This window comes from Psittacula echo (assembly GCF_963264785.1).
Source record: "Psittacula echo genome assembly, chromosome: 5".
Taxonomy (NCBI): Eukaryota; Metazoa; Chordata; class Aves; order Psittaciformes; family Psittacidae; genus Psittacula; species Psittacula echo.
The window spans coordinates 71,000,354-71,021,976 of NC_137739.1; the positions used below are offsets into that span (position 1 = coordinate 71,000,354).

At 38.5% G+C, this 21,623-nt stretch overlaps 1 protein-coding gene across 4 annotated transcripts in view; it reads left to right on the forward strand.

Annotated features, from left to right (window-relative positions):
- Positions 1-10,196, forward strand: part of PPP2R5E (protein phosphatase 2 regulatory subunit B'epsilon) — a 76,775-nt gene extending 66,579 nt beyond the window's left edge. For 3 of the 4 annotated variants that reach the window (XM_080619981.1, XM_080619983.1, XM_080619982.1), the window contains 3 exons: positions 440-567; positions 2,980-3,081; positions 5,690-10,196. In XM_080619981.1, the coding sequence (XP_080476107.1) occupies positions 440-567; positions 2,980-3,081; positions 5,690-5,789 (330 nt within the window). In that variant the 3' untranslated portion in view covers positions 5,790-10,196. The remainder of the gene's footprint in view (positions 1-439; positions 568-2,979; positions 3,082-5,689) is intronic. The other variant, XM_080619984.1, reaches the window with a different exon arrangement.
- The last annotated feature ends 11,427 nt before the right edge of the window (positions 10,197-21,623 follow it).

Sequence of the window (21,623 nt, forward strand, 5' to 3'; positions counted from 1 at the left end):
TTTAAGATCTCTCCTCCCTCACTGAGCTCAGCTACTGGGCCTTTCCCTTCTCCTTCCCCTGGTATCCCAGCACAGCTCTCTTCCTTCTGACTGCAGTCACAGGATTGAGCGAAAGGGGCGATGGGAAGTCTGTCTGCTCTCCCTTCCCCTCCACAGCTGCAGCATTAATGCACTGTCTGCACCTGGTCCTCAGTGAGTAACAACATACCATACTCAGGGGAAACAGAGAGTGGATGCTGTGTGATTTGAATTAGAGGATAAAAACTTAATTCCATTAATGCATGTTATGCTACTAATTAAAGTAGAGTTTTAATTCCAAAGTTAATGATTCCTGTTAAAACATCTTCACAAAATTTCTCTGTGATTTATTTTTCCTTGAGAAAATTGCAAAATTACAGCTATCTGAATTCCTGTTAATATTTATTCCTTTGACTCAAAGGTGGCCGAAAGAGCACTGTATTATTGGAATAATGAATACATCATGAGTTTGATAGAGGAGAATTCAAATGTTATACTTCCCATCATGTTTTCTAGCCTTTATAGGATTTCTAAAGAGCACTGGAACCCGTAAGTTTTTTGCCATTATACTTTATCTTACCATTTGATGTGCCACTGATAAACTTGGGGAATGTCTGCTGAAGAACATCGGAACAGGAGAGATCCAGATTCAAAGCTGGCATAAACAGGTGCAACTCTGTTAATGCCAGGATAAATTAGTCTTCAGTTTATCTCAAAATGATTTTAATTATCTGGTATGTGTACAAAAATCATACCTTGTGAGATAAAAATAGACTTTATCACAAGTTGGAAAAAAGAGAAATTAGATGTTAGGTTATTATTGAAGAAAAAGTGTTGCTCATCAAGCATTTCTCCTACACAGTTTTTTATAAACTGGTTAACATCTTAAGCCTGATTGTAACTTGTCTAGAGGAATGTTGCTTGGCATTAATAAAGCTTTGTGTCTGTATCGTGGATGATACTGACACCTCTGGTAGACCTCTAGTAGTGGCATTTTTCTAAACATCTTATGAACCATATAGTCTTTGGGCTGGGTTGTTTTTTTCTGAATTGATTTAAACACAGCTGGTCTCTGTTACACACAATAATAGAGCAGATGATCTGTATTGATATCCTCTTAATTTGGTATTTTTATTTTTAAATTGAATGACCTAGTAAAAACTGTTTTAATGAAAAATACTATTATCCTTGGATGCCGTGTATTCTATATTTGAGAAGTTTTTTGAAGTCAAGATGGTTACCATTTAATAAACCCAGTATTTTTAATGAGCTATGCTATGTTCAAGTCCCAGTTGCTTTAAGACCTTACTGTAAAGTATTTGTAAAATACTTCCTCTTTTCAAAATTAGTCTTTTTGTTCTGCACCTCTCCAAACTCTCAAATTTGTGAGAATGAATGATGAATCTGATGCTACTGGAAAGCTTTAAATAATGCTGGTCACAAAAGGACGCTTTTCATGGCATTACTGTATCACCATCCTCCAACTTCCCCGTACTCCTGTCCAACCCTTTATACTGAGCACTGGGGTGCTTCTGGTAATGAGAATATTGCAGTTATCCCAGTTTGCAGAGTTTTTCATACCTGCAAGAATCTTGTACCTTTGACACACAAGTCAGGTTAAGATATATGTAAAATAAAGAAAGTGTTTAAAGAATTTTTATATTTGTAACATCATTTTTAAATGTAGGCAACAAAAATGAAAGTTTATTGAAAGAAGTGAATGATATACAGAGTGCAAGGGAAATGGTACAGAATCTGCCTGCCTTATAGGTTAGTTCCAAAGGTTCCCAGCACCTGTAATGGTGATTCATTGTCTCCTGGCTAATTCACCATCTTCTAAGCTGTTTCTTAAGCAGCCCAATGTCTGAATAGTAATGGATTAGAACTAGGATCTCTTGATTGATAATCTATTCAAAATTCTTCAGAAGATTTTTAGATTTGTCTCTTTCCCTTCACCCTTTTCAGTTGCTTTGTTGTTTCTTTATTTTCAAATCTGCCAGAAAGAAATTTTGACCTCTAGATAATCAGATGATTGGCAGATCCATCTTAATTTGGAAATTCTAGTATATTTTAGGTTGGTTATCCAGTCAAATGGTATAAAAGTGTAAAATGTATCTCCCTTTTTGGAACCTTTGTGGGACAGAATGCCTTTGAGCCTTTATGAAATTATGATTACACGTCATTTCTTCTTGTGTGAACAGCTCATGCCTGTTATGTTTTATGCAGTTAAGCAACTTGAATTCAAATAAGCAGCGGTGTACTGGCTGTTGGGTAGGATCAGTAACAACAATATGCAAAGTAGGCAGAGGTTATCTAGAGACAGATATATAGATATGATACATATAAGTTATTTTTTCATAGATATATAAAAAATATATGTGTATTTATATATAACCACAGTTTTACACAGGTACTGCAAGGATCTGTGGTTTTGGTTTGGTTTTTTTTGAAGAGGTTTTTGCAGTATCAATATCAAAATTAATATGAAATGTATGAGCACAAGGAAATCACACTTGAAATACAGCTTTATTTTGCGTAGATGCACTGAATGTTCAGCTTCATAAGAAAATCATAAGGAAATATGAATCATTCCCATTTCATGTTTAAATTCTATTCTTTCTGACAGCATTGATGATTTGAATCCCAGGAGATAATTCAGAATTGTTCCACAGCATGAGGGGAAGAGTCTGTAGTTATATGTAATAGCTTTCTGTTGTTACATTTTACCCTAGAGTTTTGGGTTGCTCCATTGAAGAAGTCAGTAGAGACATGAAAGCTGATTCTCACCTTTAAGTATGTTAATCAAAAGTAGTTTCACTGAAATCAAAGAATTTACGTTATCACACTTGCAAGAGCAAAATTGGTTGTGGCAATGCCCGTTAAGAGAAGACACTTATTTCACATTTGATTTCATCTGAAACTAATAGACTCCTTTCTTTTTTATATTTTAATGTTTCACAGGGCTATTGTGGCTTTAGTCTACAATGTGTTGAAGGCATTTATGGAAATGAACAGCACCATGTTTGATGAGCTGACAGCCACTTACAAGTCAGATCGTCAGCGGTAACTTTTTAAAGCTTTTTTTGTCAGCTGTGCATAAGGGCTGCTCTTTAGTTTTCCCCTCACACTCAGGTGCAATTGCATAACCTCACGCATAATAGACACAGTGCCTCATTTTTCCCTTTGCATGCTCTTCAGCCTTCTCCTTGAAAGATGCAAGATAATATCATGTACAGGTTGTTCTTTACCCTTTATGAAATACGGTATCTATTGCATTGCTTGGGAATTGCATTCCTCATGGAGTTCCTTTTGACTCCGCATTCCAAAAGGCTTGAGTGTATCAAGATCTTCAATAGTAAAAGAAAAGCAAGCGTTTAAAGCTAACACTTTGCTTAAAGACTTTTAAAAAAGTTACACTGAGGTTTGGAAACATGAAGGGGCACATCCTAAGGTTTGATTTGCCAAACGACTGTCCATAGGCTAGATACGGTCTTAAAGCAAAAAGACATCTCTCAACCCTTTCATTTCTTATTCCTGGGTCTCTCTCTAATGGAGTCTTCTAACATGCAGGATCCATTAGATACACCAATCATATATACATTAGTTCCACCCTATAAAATGCTTTTTGTCTTTTCTCCCATTTTTCTTAATCTTCATTTTCCAATTAAAGAGCAATTAAAGTTTCAGCTTACCCAAAGAGTCAGATGAAAAAATCGAGGAAACTTGAGGAACTCTGAACAGTTTGCAGTTTTATTTAGGTCATACCTTTTCTATGACTTGGGGTTCTCCCAAGGAAAGCAAAGGGTACTATATGTCATTTGAACTTGTTAGTTAGCATTGTCTCTAAAGTCTTGGAGGCCATGTTTTTTGAATTGTGTGACTAGAATCACACTATCCTTTTGTTCTGCTTCATTTTTGTAAAATACAAGGTTGTATACACGCACACAAAAATCTACACTTAACAGGTTACTTCATTAATACAGTATTTTAATTTTAGAGATGTAGATATATATTTCAGTTAAGATGCCAGGTCAATTCCAAATAGGTGTGGATAAATAAGGCTCAATCCGTTAGTGCAGTTGAGACAATGCTGCATGATTTTCTAGCAGAAAAGGCAGAGAATCTTAGGACCAGTCATCTAATCTACCCATTTACTGAGGGAACTCAGTGGCTTACATCAATTTGAGATTGCACTTTGCCCCTGAAAGTGGTGAACTCTGCTCTTAACAGGACCAAACATTGTACTAGTATGTCCCATGTCTGGATAATGAGTGAGGCTTACTGTCTGAACTGCACAAAGAATTTTCCTTGCACCTACTGATGTTGTAGCTCCTATCAAGGCTGATGCTAACTATTTCATCATTTTATTTACTACATAGAATTTTAAAACATGTAAAGCCTTACTGTTTACAGAAAATCTTCAGCATCTTAATAGAACTGCATTTCAAAAGGGTAACTTGATACAACTTAAAGCTTGAGGAGAACTATGTTAGATATTAATGACTTTGATATGTCAGGTAAGTTGAATAAGGCGATCATCTTCTAACAGTCTTTTAGGTAAGCAGGCATATATTTCATAGTGTTTAGAAGATAAATATTGGTAAGTAGCCTGAAAATGTCAGGCTATTTCACTTATATTTAATTTGAAATACTTTTAGTGACAGTGGGCTTGGTTTTTTGTTTGTTTTTCTTTTTCCCTTTAACATTCTTCAGGGATTTATCTGAAAGTTGATTGTATTTTTATATGTTTAAAATACACTTGGGAAATAAAAATTTCTAATAAATGACCCAGATATTGGCATTTTGACTGAATCAAGATGTGTAGGAATGCTTCTAATCCACTGCCCTATTTTTCAAGAATTCTTTAATGTGACTGGCAGAGAAATGTGTCTGTAATTGTTAAGATTTCCATTTCATCTGAACCTACAAGGCGATGTAGTAGAAATTGAAAGGATTTTGTACCTTGCAATATCAAGGAGGTTTATTCAAAGTAAGCCATGGCAGAGACAGGAAGTTCAGAAAGTAAATAATGCAGGTAAAGTAAATGTTAGGTTAGTTGTTAAAGTCTGTTGTTAAAGCAAATGTTACGTAGATCTTGTAGGAATTTGTAAGGAAAAGGAATATATCACTGAAAGGCACATCTTGTAGCTTGAACTTTTCCTTGGCTGATATCTAAGTGATATGAAAGCCACCAGTCAATGTAAGTTAGAATAGTGATTCCAAAAGAATAAGGGAATGCTTGTTCTAGAAAGTGGCTGCTATTTAAAAGATTAAAAAATACCTTTCTTAAAAGTATCTTGAAAATAATGAAATGCAAGTAAGTTCCAAAATGTTAATTTTTCTAATTATGATATCTTAGTTCCATAATACATCAGATATTTTAAAATTTTCCATAATAAAAGCCCATTTTTTTTTCTTCTGCATTACAAATTAGTGTCGGTGCATACTGTCACTTCAGTCAGCTTATGTTTTATATTCTTTTCGCACTGCTTTGTTCAGTGATACTTATGTAGGTAACAGAATTTTTTAGAAACTTAAATACATGTTAGGAAAATTGAAGTTATGTTTAACAAAATCAGTGCTGCTAATTCATGTCAGCTATAGATATTTTTAACATAAATATTCTACAGTATTCTCTCCTGCTAACTTTTTGTTTTATTTCATCTGTCAGTGAGAAAAAGAAAGAGAAAGAACGTGAAGAACTGTGGAAAAAACTGGAGGATTTGGAATTAAAGAGAGGTCTTAGACGTGATGGAATAATTCCAACTTAACAAAAAAAAAAAACCAACAAAACAGCATTATTAACCTGTGGAGTCACACATTTATGTAGTAGAAGATGGAGCAACAGTTTTCTGTATTGTGCAACTTTACAGTAGATTTCACATTTGTTTCATTATTACAACAGCACTGTATATACCTGTCTCTAAGTAAAGGAAAAAAATAAGGACTTTAATCCAAAGTTTGGACAGCAGATGGACTTCTCAGAACTTTACAAGCATAGTCATTGTTTTAACCCTTCTTTAAAACCAGTCTTCAAAGATCTGTTGAAAATTGCGATGTCAAATTCCATTGTCAGGACCTGTTCCTTATTTATCGTTAGCAGAGAGTATAATACAACTTTCAAATGTGAACAATCTTAAAATTTAGCTTGTCTTTCTGCTAAACTGTTAAGTGTATTTATAGTAAAAGAGAAAAAGACTGTCATTTCCTTATGAGTTTGTGTAACATCCTCCTTCTCTGGATAACTTTACTGTAATTTGACTTTTTTTTCCTTTTGCACATCTTCATAAGTTGAATGTCCATTCAGATCAGGGCCATGAAAAACTTAGGTCCCGAATAAAAGTTTTGTTTACTGGTGTGAGCATTTTTTTTAGTACCAGGCTGTCTCTGGTGCTTCCTTAATTTGAACATTAGGAGTTAAAAAAACAAGTAGGTGATAAACATAGTAGGAAAGGGAGCTTTGGATTTGTACACCAATTTATTGCAAATCCAAATTAGTGTCCACAATCCTTTAAAAGCAGGCAGTGGTAACACCCTGGACTTCAGTACCTAACCAGTATTAGTGATGTGGCATTGGACACACATACCGGAGTTGTTTTAGAAATACTAATTGCTAAATTATTACAGTATGTTTTTATTGGACCATTTTGAAAGAATGAAGACAAATGCTAAACAGTGTGAGCATGAAATTAGTTTCCAGTGGTCATGAATCTAATTGGAAATTGAGTTGAGATAGCAGTTTGGACTGTTTGGAGTTGTTGCCTTACTTTTTAATATGTATTTATAAAGTGTTCCAGCAAAAGAGGATGTAGCCTCTAAGAAACATACTATAGTGTTTTTGTGGTTCTAGTACTATTATTCATCACAGTACCAGCCCTATGGTCTTAGCTGGAAAGGATTCTGGATAATATACTTCTGCATTCTCATCTGGATGCTCATTCCTAACTACTGTATTTGTTACCAAAACTGGTTCTACAAATGCTACTGAAAAAAATTCTGGAAATCCTAATGTTCTGAGTATTAATAATAAAGTTTAAAATGCTTTTATATCAAAGGTGCATTGTGACCAAATTGTTTAAAATGAAAGAAAAAGTACAAAAACAAAGAAGAGGGCTGTATTATAAGTATACATTATTGGCTATCTGCTTTGTATCTGAAAGTGGAATCTTACATCTTTGGTAGGTAAAATGCTGATAAGACTTATGTACAGTATATATTTAGCTAATGCAGTTGCATTATTATATACCGAAAGGTATGTGTTTCAGGATTTTTCTCCAGGATGCTTTTGAACTGTTATAGACATATGACAACAGTGAATTGATAATCCTAAACCATCAATCCAGCAGTATTTACAGTATAAAACTGAATTGGTGTTCTTGAGTCTTTGTGATAGTTGCAAACATGAATTTATGACCTGTTGCCATTGATAGAAATACAGTATAAATACAAGCTTGTATATTTTTCTTCCTACCATTTAAATATACAGTAGGATTTGAAGTTTTCTTGTTTTCAGGCATGGAAAAGAGGTAAAAAAGAATTCCCTCCTAGACTACTGACTGTTTCAGGATTATCAGGTCACGGTTTGTATTCCCGGGTCTGCGCACACAAATGTTGTAAACTCAACAATTTTGTAAAAACTTGACACTGTTAATTCTGGAAAAAAAAGTGGAACTAGTCATATGCAACACCAAACACAACATGGTTTAGTGGGATTAGTACAAGCTTCTTTTAAGAACATTGACTGGGACGCAATGTAAATTAGGCAGTTACTGTCATAGTTGAAACATTTTATTCTAAAGTGCCGAAGCAAAGGTGCAAGCTGAAATACTGAAGATTAAATAAATTTATAACAAATCGTGTCCCTTAGCCCATTGATTTTGACAGTCTTTTATTTCTGTTACCAAAAAAATACTTGACAGTGTGATTTCTGTGTGAAATGATCATGCTTTACAAGAGGGGTGGACCCAAACTGATGCTCAAAGACTAATGTTCAGTTGTGAAAAACTGAGATAGAATGAAGGAAAAAAGATTAATGTTTTCCACCTGGTGGAGTAGAACACAGCAATGTGAAATTAGAAAAAGCACCTTGTCCTGTACTTAGAGTTTAGGTGAGTGTTGTTTGTTCATAACTATTTTTGGTTTTGACCTGACATTCTGGTATTGATCATACGCAACTGATGACAAACCTGATGGGTTGCAATATTTTGTTACCTCTAATGTTACCTCTGATGTGGGGATGGTGGGAAGTACCTAAAGTTCATAGATGATTTGTCACTTCCAAGAAGGGACGTTTCTTTAAAGTGAATGAGATGATGTGATATTAGTCACTTGAGTCTAAAAGGCTGATAACGGCACTAGGTTGCACTGTATGATGTACATGAAGAAGCACTTGCCACAATGATACGACCTCACCCCCTGGATCCACTGTTTGCCACAATCCAAATGCGATGTCCTGCCAGTCTGCAATGCTCCCATCAATTGGAGTTGTAGGCAAAGAAGGTGGCAGTGTATGGGCCCAAGTGTGATCAGTGTGTCTATTTAATTATGCTTTCGTTTGCTTCTTGAGTTCCAGAAGTTACCTTTATTTGTGTAAATGTTTTTATTAACTGCTCATACGGTGGTTGTTGGGTGGTCACTCGTGTCCTGTACCATATTGGTTTCAGGAGAAAGGATTGAATGCTCTCTGGTGAAAGGAAAGAGCTGCATTTTCAATGCTAGGGCATTGCATCAGGTCATGGGGATATACCAACTGTAAAAGTAAAGTTCCTCTCTTATACTTTAAATTGAGCACACGTTGCTTTCTTCATGTTGCAAGTCTCCCTTATTGTTTTTCTTTTCTTGCTTTTGAGTGTTTTTTGTGTCTCTTCCAAATGGTGGAATGCTTTAAATAAAAGTATTCTAATGCTGTTGGAGTGTTCGCTAGAAGGGTTACAGTAAATTGAATCTTGGTTTTGTTAGCATAAATAAAAGGATTTAATTTATTTTTTTTAATTTCCTTCTATATATGGAAAAATTTAGGGTGTTAGAGCCAAGAATTGCTTGAGTAAGAAATATAGCAGCTGTACTTATATTGTAAGTGCATTAAGTACAGCCTCAGGCTCTCTCACTCTGTGGAAAGGAGAATACATTAGGAGTTCTAAAAACTTTGGTTTTGAGGAGGGAGAAAGACAAGTTTCTTCTCTCCTTCAAGTAAAACTGAAATAATTTGCTCTTATTTCTGTCTTGGAAAACAAAGATGGCCTATTCTCAGTTGTGTTACAATACCATCCCAAAGCAGTTGCCCTAAAACAAGACAAAGGTGACAATGCTCAAGACTGAAGAATGTGTTTATTTAGATGTGGCTTTTTTATTTTGGCTCAACCTCTTCCCTTAGCAGCTCTGGAGTGAGCCACGGGTTAGTTTTGCTAGTTGCTACGTGAGCAGGTTTTGTATAGCCCGGTGTTTTTTTTGAAGTCTATGAAACAGTATTTTGAAACAGAACGGAACTAATTCTTATTGAAAACTTCTATCCAAGTGTTGCTTCCCATCCACAGAAGCAAACACTTTTTATCATGACCTCTCTGAATACAAGTTTTTGTTACTTGGATCACTTACTGTAAATATGTTGTATTCATAACCTCATGTAATGATGAGGAGTTTTCAAATATAAATAGTACCAATACATTTCTTCTTCTTGTTCTATTTTTGATTCTAGTATAGCGAATGACCTGTCATACTTTTTGTTCAAGGTTAGCATTAGATTCATAGATCTTAATATTTTAGCATTTCATTGTTTAAGCAGGAGAGGGCAGCAAAAGTTCGTTTTTCCCCATAGGAATGCTCTGGTTGGTTACTGATTTTAAATTTAGATGCATTTAACTATCTGGGGGTGGGGGTGGGGTGGAGGAATGAAGCCTTTTTTATATAAATTAAAAGGTGCATATGAAAATATATAGACTGGTCCAACCAGACTCTGAAAATTTCTTCTACTTTACGTCGAAGTACTAATAAAAGAAAAATATAATCTCCACAGCTGGATGAAGCACGAGCAGGTCTTAAGTTCTTGGATTCAAATGTAATTCTTTGGAAATAGTTTACTTTCTCAAAAATGGTATCAAAGAAACTCAAACTCAGTGGTGCTCCCAGCTATAAATGTGTGATCTTCCTCTTCTGCACATGCTCAAGAGGCTCTGTACTGTGGGTGCATCTAAATAAAAGAAGCAATGAAGTGTTTTCCAGGTTCTTGGCTTTTTTTTCCACTTCCTCCCATCTAAACTTCCTGTATCTTTTCAACAGTGACCTTCCAGTGATCAGATACCCATTCTGTATTGACTGTAAGGACTGATCAAACAATGAGGTGGCAATTTAAGTTTCTGCCAGATTTACCATAGCAAATACTCATTTCACAAAGTTGGGTGGTTTTTTTTTTAAGGTCTTTTCATGATGATGAGCATCCTCATACTGCACACAACCACACCTGTGAGGAAGGTAAAGGGCAGTGGATACAGAAGAGAGGATTTAGAGCCACACAATGTTCTTTATAAACCCTTTGAGCCTTACACTTCACAGCTGGTGAAGGAACTTGTTCTTTTATAGCGTCGTCCTGCTGTTTCAGTCCTGAAGCTACTCTGTCTTCCAGTTTGGAAGCAAAGTGAAAGGCTTAAGATGGTCATGTATGTGGAAAACACCCTCTAGAAGAACCACACATAGAGCCTGGTAAGGGTCAATGCTGGTTTAAAAATGGTTTTACTAAAATTGCAGCAGATATGGATGCTGCAATAAAACTGGGGGCAAGATGTATTTAACATTTTCTTCTCATTTTAAAATACCAGTTTCCTATGTGGATTATTCCAGTAGCCTAATTTTTAAAAATTCTTTCCATTTTGATTTTTTCCAAATTAGATTTTCAGCAGTTGCACATCTTGTGTGCCTTTGTTAGAAGAGATCATTGTCACAAGTCACTTCAAATACTTGTAAGACAATATTCAGGTCACTTAACAACCTCACATCTCTCTGGTTTCTTATTGCAAGGCAAGTATTTTCCAAAGAAGTTAAACTGAGAGCATGCAGTAAATGGGCCTTCAAGGTAGAATTTGTATTCAGTACTTGAAAGTTAGAGAACAACCTTTAAAAGATTGGAATTAAAAAGTTACTTTTCTACTTTTGGTACTGATAATTGCTTTGCTAATTTTTCATCGTCGTCTTTCTTCTCAGGAATGTTTTGGTTTCTCATATAATAGCAGAGTGCCTAGTTTTATCTTGCCTTGTTTGGACCCCAGTTCACAAGTCTGTGGCTTACAAAAGTAGTTTTGTGTTGCAGGTAAAGGCTGTTGCCAAGTCTGTGCTCAATTATTGCTTCAGTGTACAGTAAAGCAATAAGCTTGGGTATTAAACTAGAAACTGATACAAGGTCTTGCATCATGAGTTTGGAGCTATCTATGGTTTTAAAGATTAAATGCTGAAGCCAATCCTGAATTTGTTAGTAAATACCTTGAAGTGTATTGACTGTGAGCAGTGACTGCAGGATTTTCTGGAAGTCTGCCTCAGATGAGAAATTGTCATGCTCAAACTTGATCTCCTACTATTTTTCTGTTTGTGTTACTCTCTCCCTCCTTTTTTTGTTTTGTTTTGTTTTGTTTTGTTTTGTTTTGTTTTTTCTTTTTGATCCTCCGAATCACTCTTCAGTACTTATCCCTACCCACCCCCCCAAATCACTGAAGGTGTGAGAAGCTTGGGATCACTAAAGAAGGAGGGAAAGCTTGTAATGCTTTTAAAGAAATGTGTATTTTTGTGTTGCTGGACAGTCTTACACCTTTGATACACACTTGAAAATGTCTGGGAATTTGTCTTGCATTATCCCTGAATTTGGGAAGGTCTTCCAAAAAGAGAATGAGAAAGGGATAAGGGATATTTTGTACAGCTTCTGCATCTTGTTTTTGAAATTCTTAGTTTGTCACCACCTGGGACAAGCTTTTTCTTGTGTACAGAGCCTTGCACTTCACTGACAGAGAAAGCAGCAACCCAAGAGGCAGTATTTGTAGAGCATCTTTCTAGTGGAGCAGCACACTGAGGATACGTGATATGCCAGCCTGGCAGCCAAAGCAAATTGAAGCTCAAGCGTAATTGCCCTGAGAGCAAGGAAGAAAAGACCATGCATTTGTAGAGGGATGTGTAGAGACTTCCAGCAACAAAACCTGTAAATCTTTTTCGAATTGAGCAGGCTCACGTCAATCTTTGAATCTTCACCTTCTGGTGAAGCAGACATGGCTTAGCTGTGTAAGGAAATTGGTTAAACAGTTCAGCTCAATTTTTGTGTATCCTTTAATATTAATTCTGCAAAATGTACTGAGTAGGACCACAGCTTATGCTCATCTGTCATCGCTAAGACGATGTGATGACTCCCATGCCTTTCTAGATGCTACTTCTACTATGTAGATAATGTGCATAAGTGGAAAATCACTGTGTACTTAACTATCTCCAACCAAAATGGGCGTCTGCTTTATATAGCCTTCAGTTTCAGGCAGCTGGGAGGCAGCAGGCTAAAGTCTCCAGTTGACAGATCTCAGAGTAAACTGAAACTTGACAAAACACACTTTTGATTTCTGGAGCAAGGAAATGTAGAATTCAAAGAGTGGTATTTAGCTTATTAGTCCACAGATTATTTCACAAATGCACAGGGATGTTATTGCAATTTGCTGTCCATGACAGTCATCAGGCAGTAATTGTCATGGTTAGTGATTGTGGATAGTGTGGATAGTGATGAACCACATTTCAAACATCAGTTCTGGCCAGACAAAAATTACACTCAGGAATACAAAGGGAAGAATATTTGCTACTGTAGCATGGTGCTTCACACTGCTGCCCCCCGTTCTCCCCATGCTGCTGAGAGATGCTGGCCTCCTGCACCAAGGTGCTGCAAACACAAGCCTGAAGGCTTGCAATGGACTGAATTTAGGCAAAATCTCCTGTTTCATTTGGTTTAATTCCAAAATTGTCATAACGGGGCAGGATTGGTGATGGTGGACTAGTGGGGTGTTTTAGCCTTATCCAAGCAAATGCTTTTCCATGCAGCTAGCTAAAGAACAGAGATTTATTGAGACTTCCTGTGGAGCTCTGTTCTCACCTGACCTCGCGATGTAACTCTGCTTTAGCAGAAACTGTGTTGAAGCTTTTTTTCAGTTTTATTTCCAGTGACCTTCAATCTATTAAATCCCCCTAAATCTTCCAATATGAATCATTAAAAGGCCCCTCCCCTACTTCAAATCCCATTGCTATCTATTTGATTATTCAGTTTGTTGGTAAAGTACTTTGAAAATGTTGAGATCTATAAGTTTGCTCCAATATTTAAAAATGCCTCTGCAATAAATGCAACAGGGCAGCTAAAGATAAAGGAGCCAAGGGCTTTGATTTGACACTCTAATGTAAGATCACACAGGGATCTTCCCCCACCTGACCTATTTTTTGTTTTTCTTGCTGTAGAGCTAATTCTGCTGATGGTAAATTTGAGTATGTGCAATGCTGTAAGCCAGAGAGGAAAAAGGAGCTGCTTTCAAGAGCTATGCTTCCAGAGAAGGTCCGCGTAAGTCCCCCTTCAGCTCTCCTAGTCCACGTAAGCACAACCTTCAGCGCTCGTCCCTCAAGCTGTCCTCTCCGTGTGGAAATCAATGCGCAGTCATCCCCCAAAGCTCCTAGAGATGTAATATCTTAATTTAGGGATATCTCTGATCGATATCTGGAAAGACCAGATTCTTACAGGCCATGTAAGCCTTTTTGATTCTTCTGCTAATACAGCTTAGGCAGGCTAAGCATATTGTTGCTGGTTTGTAGGTTTTTGTCAGAATTTGGGAGAGTAGAGGTGGCTGCTTGTCCTGTGGCATTTTAGTCTGTCAACTTTCAATTTTTTGGACTTCTGTTTTCTCTGAATTTTCGTTTGATTTTGTTGCAGTGAGCATGTGTTGGTAACTTTCTATGCAGTCCAAATGCACTTTAGTAACGAAGATCAAGCAGTTGTACAGCTTTGCAGGTAACGTCTTGCAGGAGCCTGAGGCATTGGCTCCTCTGACACATGGTTGAACTTAACTGGGACAGAACTGTAGAGAGGAGAGGAGAACTGCCAGCAGTTGGGTGCATGTGGTGGCATAATAACACAGAATTTATTTCCTTAGGAAACTTTACCATAAAGGGACATTAGGCTTCTTGCCTGAATTATGAGCAATGCTGTTCCAACAGCAGCCCCCTGGTTTATATCAAGTGCTTCAAATTTGACCAAATCAAGAAGGGGCCTTAGCAGTCATAGCATGCTATCTTGCAGCAGGTATCAGGTATGTATAGAGTCTATCCTTTAGTTTATGAATTCAGTGCCAAGGAAAAAGAGACCAACTAAATTAGATTGTTAAGACACACCACACCCCCTTTTTTTTCTTCCCTATTAATTAAGCATAATATATGTTCCTGCTAAATCCGCTGTCATTAAACTGCTTTCTCTTCTAAATTACCAAATGAGTTTCAAATTGTTGGCAATGAAATGTATGCAGTATATAACTTAATGGAACATGTCTGACCTATTATTGGGATTTGATATCTAATAATTATATGTAAATGCTTGGATTCATTGTCTAGAGAAACAGAGCCTATAAATAAGCCACTTAATGTCATACTGTTTGGTTGCTTGGTTTGGTTTTTTTTTTGTTGGTTTGTTTTTTTTTTTTGTTTGGCTTTGATTAGTCACTGATGTAGTATACCCTGATTTGGCTGCGTCATTATTGCAGCAGGGAGAATGAAGCAAGAAGCACAGATCCTGCAGTAATAAATAACAACTCAATTTCCAATGCTTAAACTGTGGTTTCTGCGTAAGCTTGGTTTCATGGGATAGCTGGCTGACCAGCCTTCATTCGTTATGATTGGATAGCTGCAAGGCAGGACTATGATAAGTATTATATTCCAGTGCTTTATTGAACAGAACAGAAACAGAAAAATCAGATGAAAAGGAAGCATTTCTCTTGCAACAATCTTTCAATAGCCAGGATGTGCAAAATACAGGTAAGGCTTAGGGACAGTGATTTCAAGCTTGCTATGGAAATACTGGGAGTCAGTTAAAGTTGTGTGAATTTACTTCCATGTTGGCTGGTTTCCATCTGTTCTGCCTGACTTGGCAGTGGTTGGAGTCCCCAAAACACAGCTTTGAAATCTATTTTCCTTTACTGTAGGCTTGAATTGTTTTCCCTGTGTTTGAATTCTGTCATTGCCATCCGTTATCCTCATCAGTTTGTTCATGCTAATATGTTTTCCGAGTAATGTCTTACTGTCTGGAAATGTCTCTTTGCAGCGTTGGGTGGTTATCTTTTTGCCTGCAAAAACAGAACTGGGCAGGTGGCGAGGAAGGTTTCTTGCGTTCCCATGCCAGTGGGATGGGAGTGTGAGTGATGCAGGAAGGACATACCTGCTCTGCACGGGTATGAGAGCAGATATGTCCTGGGGAGAAAAGGGCCATGGGGTAACCCTCACTCACTCCCCCTGGGCTCCCCAGTCCTTAGGTTTTCCATTCCACTCACTCTTCCTTAAGCATCTCAGTGACTAGACACCTCCTCATCCCTCCTTGCCCCAACCTGGCACGTGCCCTCTCTCATTCAGTTTTCCTTTTCTTCCTCTTAACCAGAGACCATCTTTCATCCTGTCCTAAACTCTTACTCTCTCTCAAGAGGCAACTCTTATTCCTTATTGCCAAATCCACTGCAGCCCCAAATTACATGCCTCTGATGTGGAGATCATGTAGGCTCCAGTTGTTTTGTTTGAGCAAACTCCTCCTGCCCTCCAGAGCTCGTACCCTCTTTACCTGCTATTCTGTGGGATCCCTTGTCAGGTGGAGTCGTGCCTCTCACCTGTCTCTTCTAGAAGAAAGACGTCCTCTCCTCTGTTATGTGAGGATGTGAAAGACCTGGACATAGGAAGTCAGTAATGACCCAAAATCAATCAGGTGCTTAAAGTGGAGGACATGTAGAAAGAAGATGTGTGTTAGTCTGGGATAGAGCTTGTCCCTCTGTAGAAGGGGATTCCGTTTTCATTTCAAAAATAAACCCCATGGATTTCTACCATGGCTAAGTTTTTTAAAAAAAGAGAATATTTTATTTTTTTTTTACCATGGGTGCACTTATACTGCCTTGAATGATGGAGATCTTCCCTCTTCTAAGTACAGAAACATGATGAGACAGTACAGCTTTTCACTAAACTGCATTGACTTAATTCTCTTCCTGCCGCAGTCAATGATGGAAGTCCTGTTGCTGTCACCAAAAGTAAAATAAAGATCTGTGAGGAGATGGGACAAATCTGCTGTGTCTATATGGGAAACCGGTAAGTACTAACAGGAGTGATGTGAACTCATTTCCTCTTCCTGCAGTAAACTTACCCTATTCGTATCATCTACTATTGTGTGTATATTAGCTGGCTGACCTCTAGAAAGCTTTTATAGATACAAGCTTCAGAAAGAATGTGTGATCCCCGTTTGCTTCCTGTCTGTCTTACAGTGATGTACCCATCAGCTCCAGAGAAAAACTGAATAAATTTATGCTGCATTATTTGTGACCAGAATGTGAGCATACAGTTAAACACTGGGGCACATACAGTAAAACCCAACACCTTCATGTTAAGTAGAGCCATTTTTTCTAAGGCTGTCTAGACACAGTGCCTGTGTACAAAAGAGTTCGGTTAGGAACAGAGCAGCATTGTCCGAAAGATGCTATTCTGCTACTGGGGAAATTGAAAGGATCTTTTTTGCTTTCAAGAGCAGGGAATTACCCTTTCCTGGTACAGTTGTCATTTCATGATCAGTGTTACTCACTGTCTTTTCTCCTCTGAGACTATCCATTATTATTACTTAACTAAAACATGCCATCCTGAGGAAAAAAAAAAACCTCTTTACCTAGTCTCTGATCTAAGGAAAAGTGGAAATTAATCAGTGCAACTTCACTTTCTTTGTCTGGAAAATAACAAAAGCATACAAGAGAGGTGTTTAGTACAGACTGCAGTAAACATCAATATGATGCTGAGAAGCAAGGTATGTACTGTTTTGGCACCCTGTAATGGAAATGGACTGACATTTTGCAAACCATGGAAGAAGGTAGCTTGCATGAAGTGCACTGCTCCGACCCATGCATGCAGAGAAGAAAGGATGCTGAGGAAAAATGTGGGGTTTATAACCCAAACACATCTCAAAAAAAAGTGAAGTTTTGTAATTCAGAGTGCTACAATGAGGTGCAAACAAAAACCAGGCAAAAACATTCATCTTCCTGCAGGGATGAGCAGATGCTTAAGAAATTAGGAAAACAAATAATTTTTGAACATGTCAAATCTGTCTACGTCCAGGAAAACGCTTTACTCGTATTGTCCTGGTGTATCTGGATAGAGTTATCATGTCAGTCGAAGGCTGAGTCTGGATCTTGTGCTCTGGCCACCTGTATTGTTCTGGTGATCGAACACTATTGTTTTGTCTTGCAGGCTAGCAATTTCTTGGGTGTGGACAAGCACTTTGCTGATGCAAGTTAATGCATCTGACACCTCCACAGCAGTAGCCCTAATGCAATGTCATGACATATGATAGGAATGTGGAGGGAAGGGGTCCCTGAGAAGTTACCTGTCGCTGCATGAGACTTCTAAGCTGGCTTCTGTGTGGGGTTCAGAGAAGTTGGGGTCCTTCAGTGGCTGATGGCAGGGCCAGGGCCAATGGTGGGAGATTTTAATGTGGTGTAACCAAAACTAGCTCTCTGTCACTGAGGCAAGCAGCTTCGGTGCTGGTGGGATCTGCAGTGGAGCTCCAGCACAGTGCACAGCAGGGTTTCCTGAACCAGGAGAACCTCAGTGGAGCAGAGACACCTGCCAGGAGCCTGTAGCTCCTTTCCCAGCAGCAATGGCAGCCAAGCTTCCCACTTGTGCTGCTGACAGGGCAGGCAAGTGGGGCATGGTACAGCAGTTTGTGCAGCAGGGCCTGCAGGAAGGGCACTGAAGCCCTGCCAGTTCAGCCAGGGGTCAGTGGTATCCACCAGTCAGAAAGCCATGGCCTCTCCAAGCTCTGCACCCACCATGACTGATGCAGCTCCCCAGACGTGGCAGCAGTGAGCACAGGTTTGGGAGTTGTGCCCAGGTAAGGCAGCTCCTCTGCATATTGACAAAGCTCTGGCAGGTGGTGAGTGAGGACTATCAGGGTCATGGTTTGAAGTTCCTGCATTCCTGTGATATGGAGAGTCCTCCTCATTCCAGCATTGCCCTGGGGTCAAGCAGGGAGACTGGGTGGGCGTAATCTTTGTTGCTCAGTCTAGAGTCACTGCCTCTTCCTTATGTATTAGAGACTTGGGAAACCTTTGCATGGATGCAGTCCTGCATATGCAATAAAACAACTAAAATGGGGAAAAAGAATGGGTTAGCAAATCTTAATCTGTCAACACGGTGGCTCTTTGGATTAAAAAAAAAAAAGGTGATTTCTCAGTCAAAAAGACTGAAACTGTGATGTTAGAGAAGCTGTTGCTGTCACCAGTGTCTTTAGAGACACACTGCTAGTTCCACCAGGGTTCTCCATGATGTGTAGAGAATAGCACCCAAAAGCAGCAAAAAGTTGATAACTTTAAAAAATTTAGGACTATGGCCCTCAGGTTTGTATAGTACCTATGCCTTTTCAGCACCCTGGGGCCAATCTCTATGGAGAGGATTTTCTAAAAGGAGTATAGACCAACATGATTTTTCCCTCTCAGTGTCAGTGGAGGTTTGGCTATTGCTAACTCTTGTAAATTTGACTATAGTTTGTGATGCTTTTCAGTGATGCTAAAGGGCCATGAGTTCAGACATTTAGTTCCATACAACTTGGAGCCTGCAGGGCATTTGCTCACTACATATAGTCATCACTGGTGTTAATCAAAAAGGCAAACCTTAACTTTAATTTTCTAGCCTTATGTTTAGGGTCCAACCCAATATTTTATTATCTTTCCAGCTTAATCTGTGAGTGATTTGTAATGCATTTTCCTTACAAAGCAACATCTGTATGTTGCGTTCTTTACGTATCGAAGGGGTTCATAGTCTTGAGTGGGAATCTCTATGGTACAGTTTGACATCCTACACTGAAAAACATACCTTTTAGTCATTTCACTACTAGGTTTCAACTTAAATAGATGATCAATGGTTTAAACGGCTGGATTTCAATGACTGTTTGCCACATGCCAGCTGCCAGCAAAGCAAGAAATTATTATACTGGGCCATGATTTACCTATTTGACCTTTGAGCATATGAGGATATAGCAGACATTGTCAGAATCAGATACAGTATGGAGTGCTGTGAAATATGGAACTTTTCTTGTTAGACTGTCAGATCTTAATATATTAATGTCTGTTTTGAAAGTGGCAAAATGTCTGGTTTTTAAATGGCCAAAGCATTTTGTTTTTATCAGTCTAACTTAATTAAAGTAGACAAAACTTACAAAGACTGCTGAATATAAAGCATGCTTGAAGAAAAGCAGAAGTGTCTAGCAATAACACCATGAAACTCAAAATAGCACCATGGTGCTCTTTCAGTTAATCTGTGACTTGGCCCTGACAGCGATGCTCATAAGTGAAAGATGGAGCTTTGACATCTCTAGCTGCTCTTGTTTCCCTCCCCTGGTAATTCTTCAGTGGTTGACAAGTTGGTGACTCAAGATAGACAACAGCAAGCTGGCAACCTTCCTGCTCACCTAAGCTGTCTCTGAATGGTTGTAGAGGTTGTTCCTCAGAGGCCTGCTTTTCTTTGTGGCCTTGTGTGTCTGTAAGCCCTGCTGGACCTGTGACATGGAATGAGTGCACCCGTGAGGAGCTTGTTAAAATCAGTGGCAACAGGATGATGCACTTAAATTGGAAAGAGTCTGAGGACTCGGAGTGTTGACTGAGATCCACATTTCTCCAGAGGCTAAAAAGAGATCAGGCTGGAAGATTTAGTTCTGTCTGCTGCTGAAACTTCTTGCCTGTTTCTGTCTATCTCTGTGCTGTGCCGATGTTTGGTTTGGCCTAGTGCCTCTTTGGGATTTGGGACTATCATTATATTTGTTTTCCTGGCTGGGTTTTGATTAGTTCAATATTTCTATGGGTTTGTTCTAACAGGATTCACAGGAAGAGACGGTAGCTTTGTTTCAAGAGGCTTCATTTCCAGCTTTGTCTAATCTGTAAACTTCACTCATCACCAAGACACTGCTGGAAACAGAGCATTAGCACTGGTGGTGATACATGTCAAAATGAGGTGGCTTTTCTCTAGTGCACTGGACATGAACAATAGGGAAATTAATGAATTATGGTAATGTATTTTTGAACTTCTGTAGTTTTGATTAAGAAGCTTCATCTTCACATTCTGAGCCCAGAGGAGATGATTAATGGAGGTGTGTAATTGCCCACTAGTCTGTCATAAAAGCCTAAAATATCCTTTCAAAAGACCATTAAAGGAAAGCTATGGAACGCAGAAGTGCTTTGAGTTAAATTGGTTATTGTCAGTCACATATAGTTCACATGGCACCTATGTTTATTGGTGAATCTTTTTCACATTGCAATGAACTCCGAGCAGATCTCCAAGCAATTACCTGGTGTACAATTAGAGAGCCCAGTTCTCATCCACATCAATGTTTAGCCAACTCCATTGGATTTGAATTCTTTAATTGCACTGGGCTGAATGTAATCAGCGTCGTCACCATAAATGAACAGCTTAAAAGGGAAGAAAACATTGATGTAAAGGTATACACACTTTCAAAAGGGTCTGTGAAAACCGAGAAGCATGTTACCAGTAGTGTGCAATGTCCACAGTCAGTTATTTAGTATAGGTTTGATAAAGGCAAAAAGTGCAAGAGTGAAGTGCTGCAGTGTTTAAAGCTTGCGTTCCAGGTCTTTAAAAATATAAGGTGAAACACAGTGTTGTCATCTCAGGTAAACGTCTCACGTTTTGTCTCTTACAGCAATTCTGTCCAGGCTTTCTAAAGAACAAAAATAAAAATGTATATTGCATATCAGTCTATCAGTTTATTCACCTTAATTCTTTCTTTTTCTGCCAACCTGCCTGGCTGTTTATAGCAAATTTGACAGAACAGTAGTGCTTACTATTTTTCAGGCAGTATGAGTATCATGGATACCTGTCATGTTACTGCCCTTGAGCAAAAGCTGCTGTACTGTTGTACAGTTGTTGTACTGTTGGCAACCTCTAATAGACATCAGGGAACCCATGTGTCAGTTTTGATACACACATCCACAGAAGCACAGATGTCATGTCTCAGTGATCATATAAACCCCACATATCAATGACACTGGTGAGACCAGTCAGTCTCACCTCTGTGCCTGGCAAAATCTTGGAGCAGATTCTCCTGGAAGGCATGCTAAGGCACATGAAAAACAAAAAGGTGCTTGGTGACAGCCAGCATGGCTTCACTAAGGGGAAATCCTGCCTGACCAATTTGGTGGCCTTCTATGATGGGGCTACAGAACTGATGGACAGGAGTAGAGCAGTTGATGTCATCTACCCGGACTTGTGCAAAGCCTTTGACACTGTCCCACATGACATCCTTGTCTCTACATTGGAGAGACATCAATTTGATGGGTGGACCACTCGGTGGATAAAGAACTGGCTGGATGGCTGCA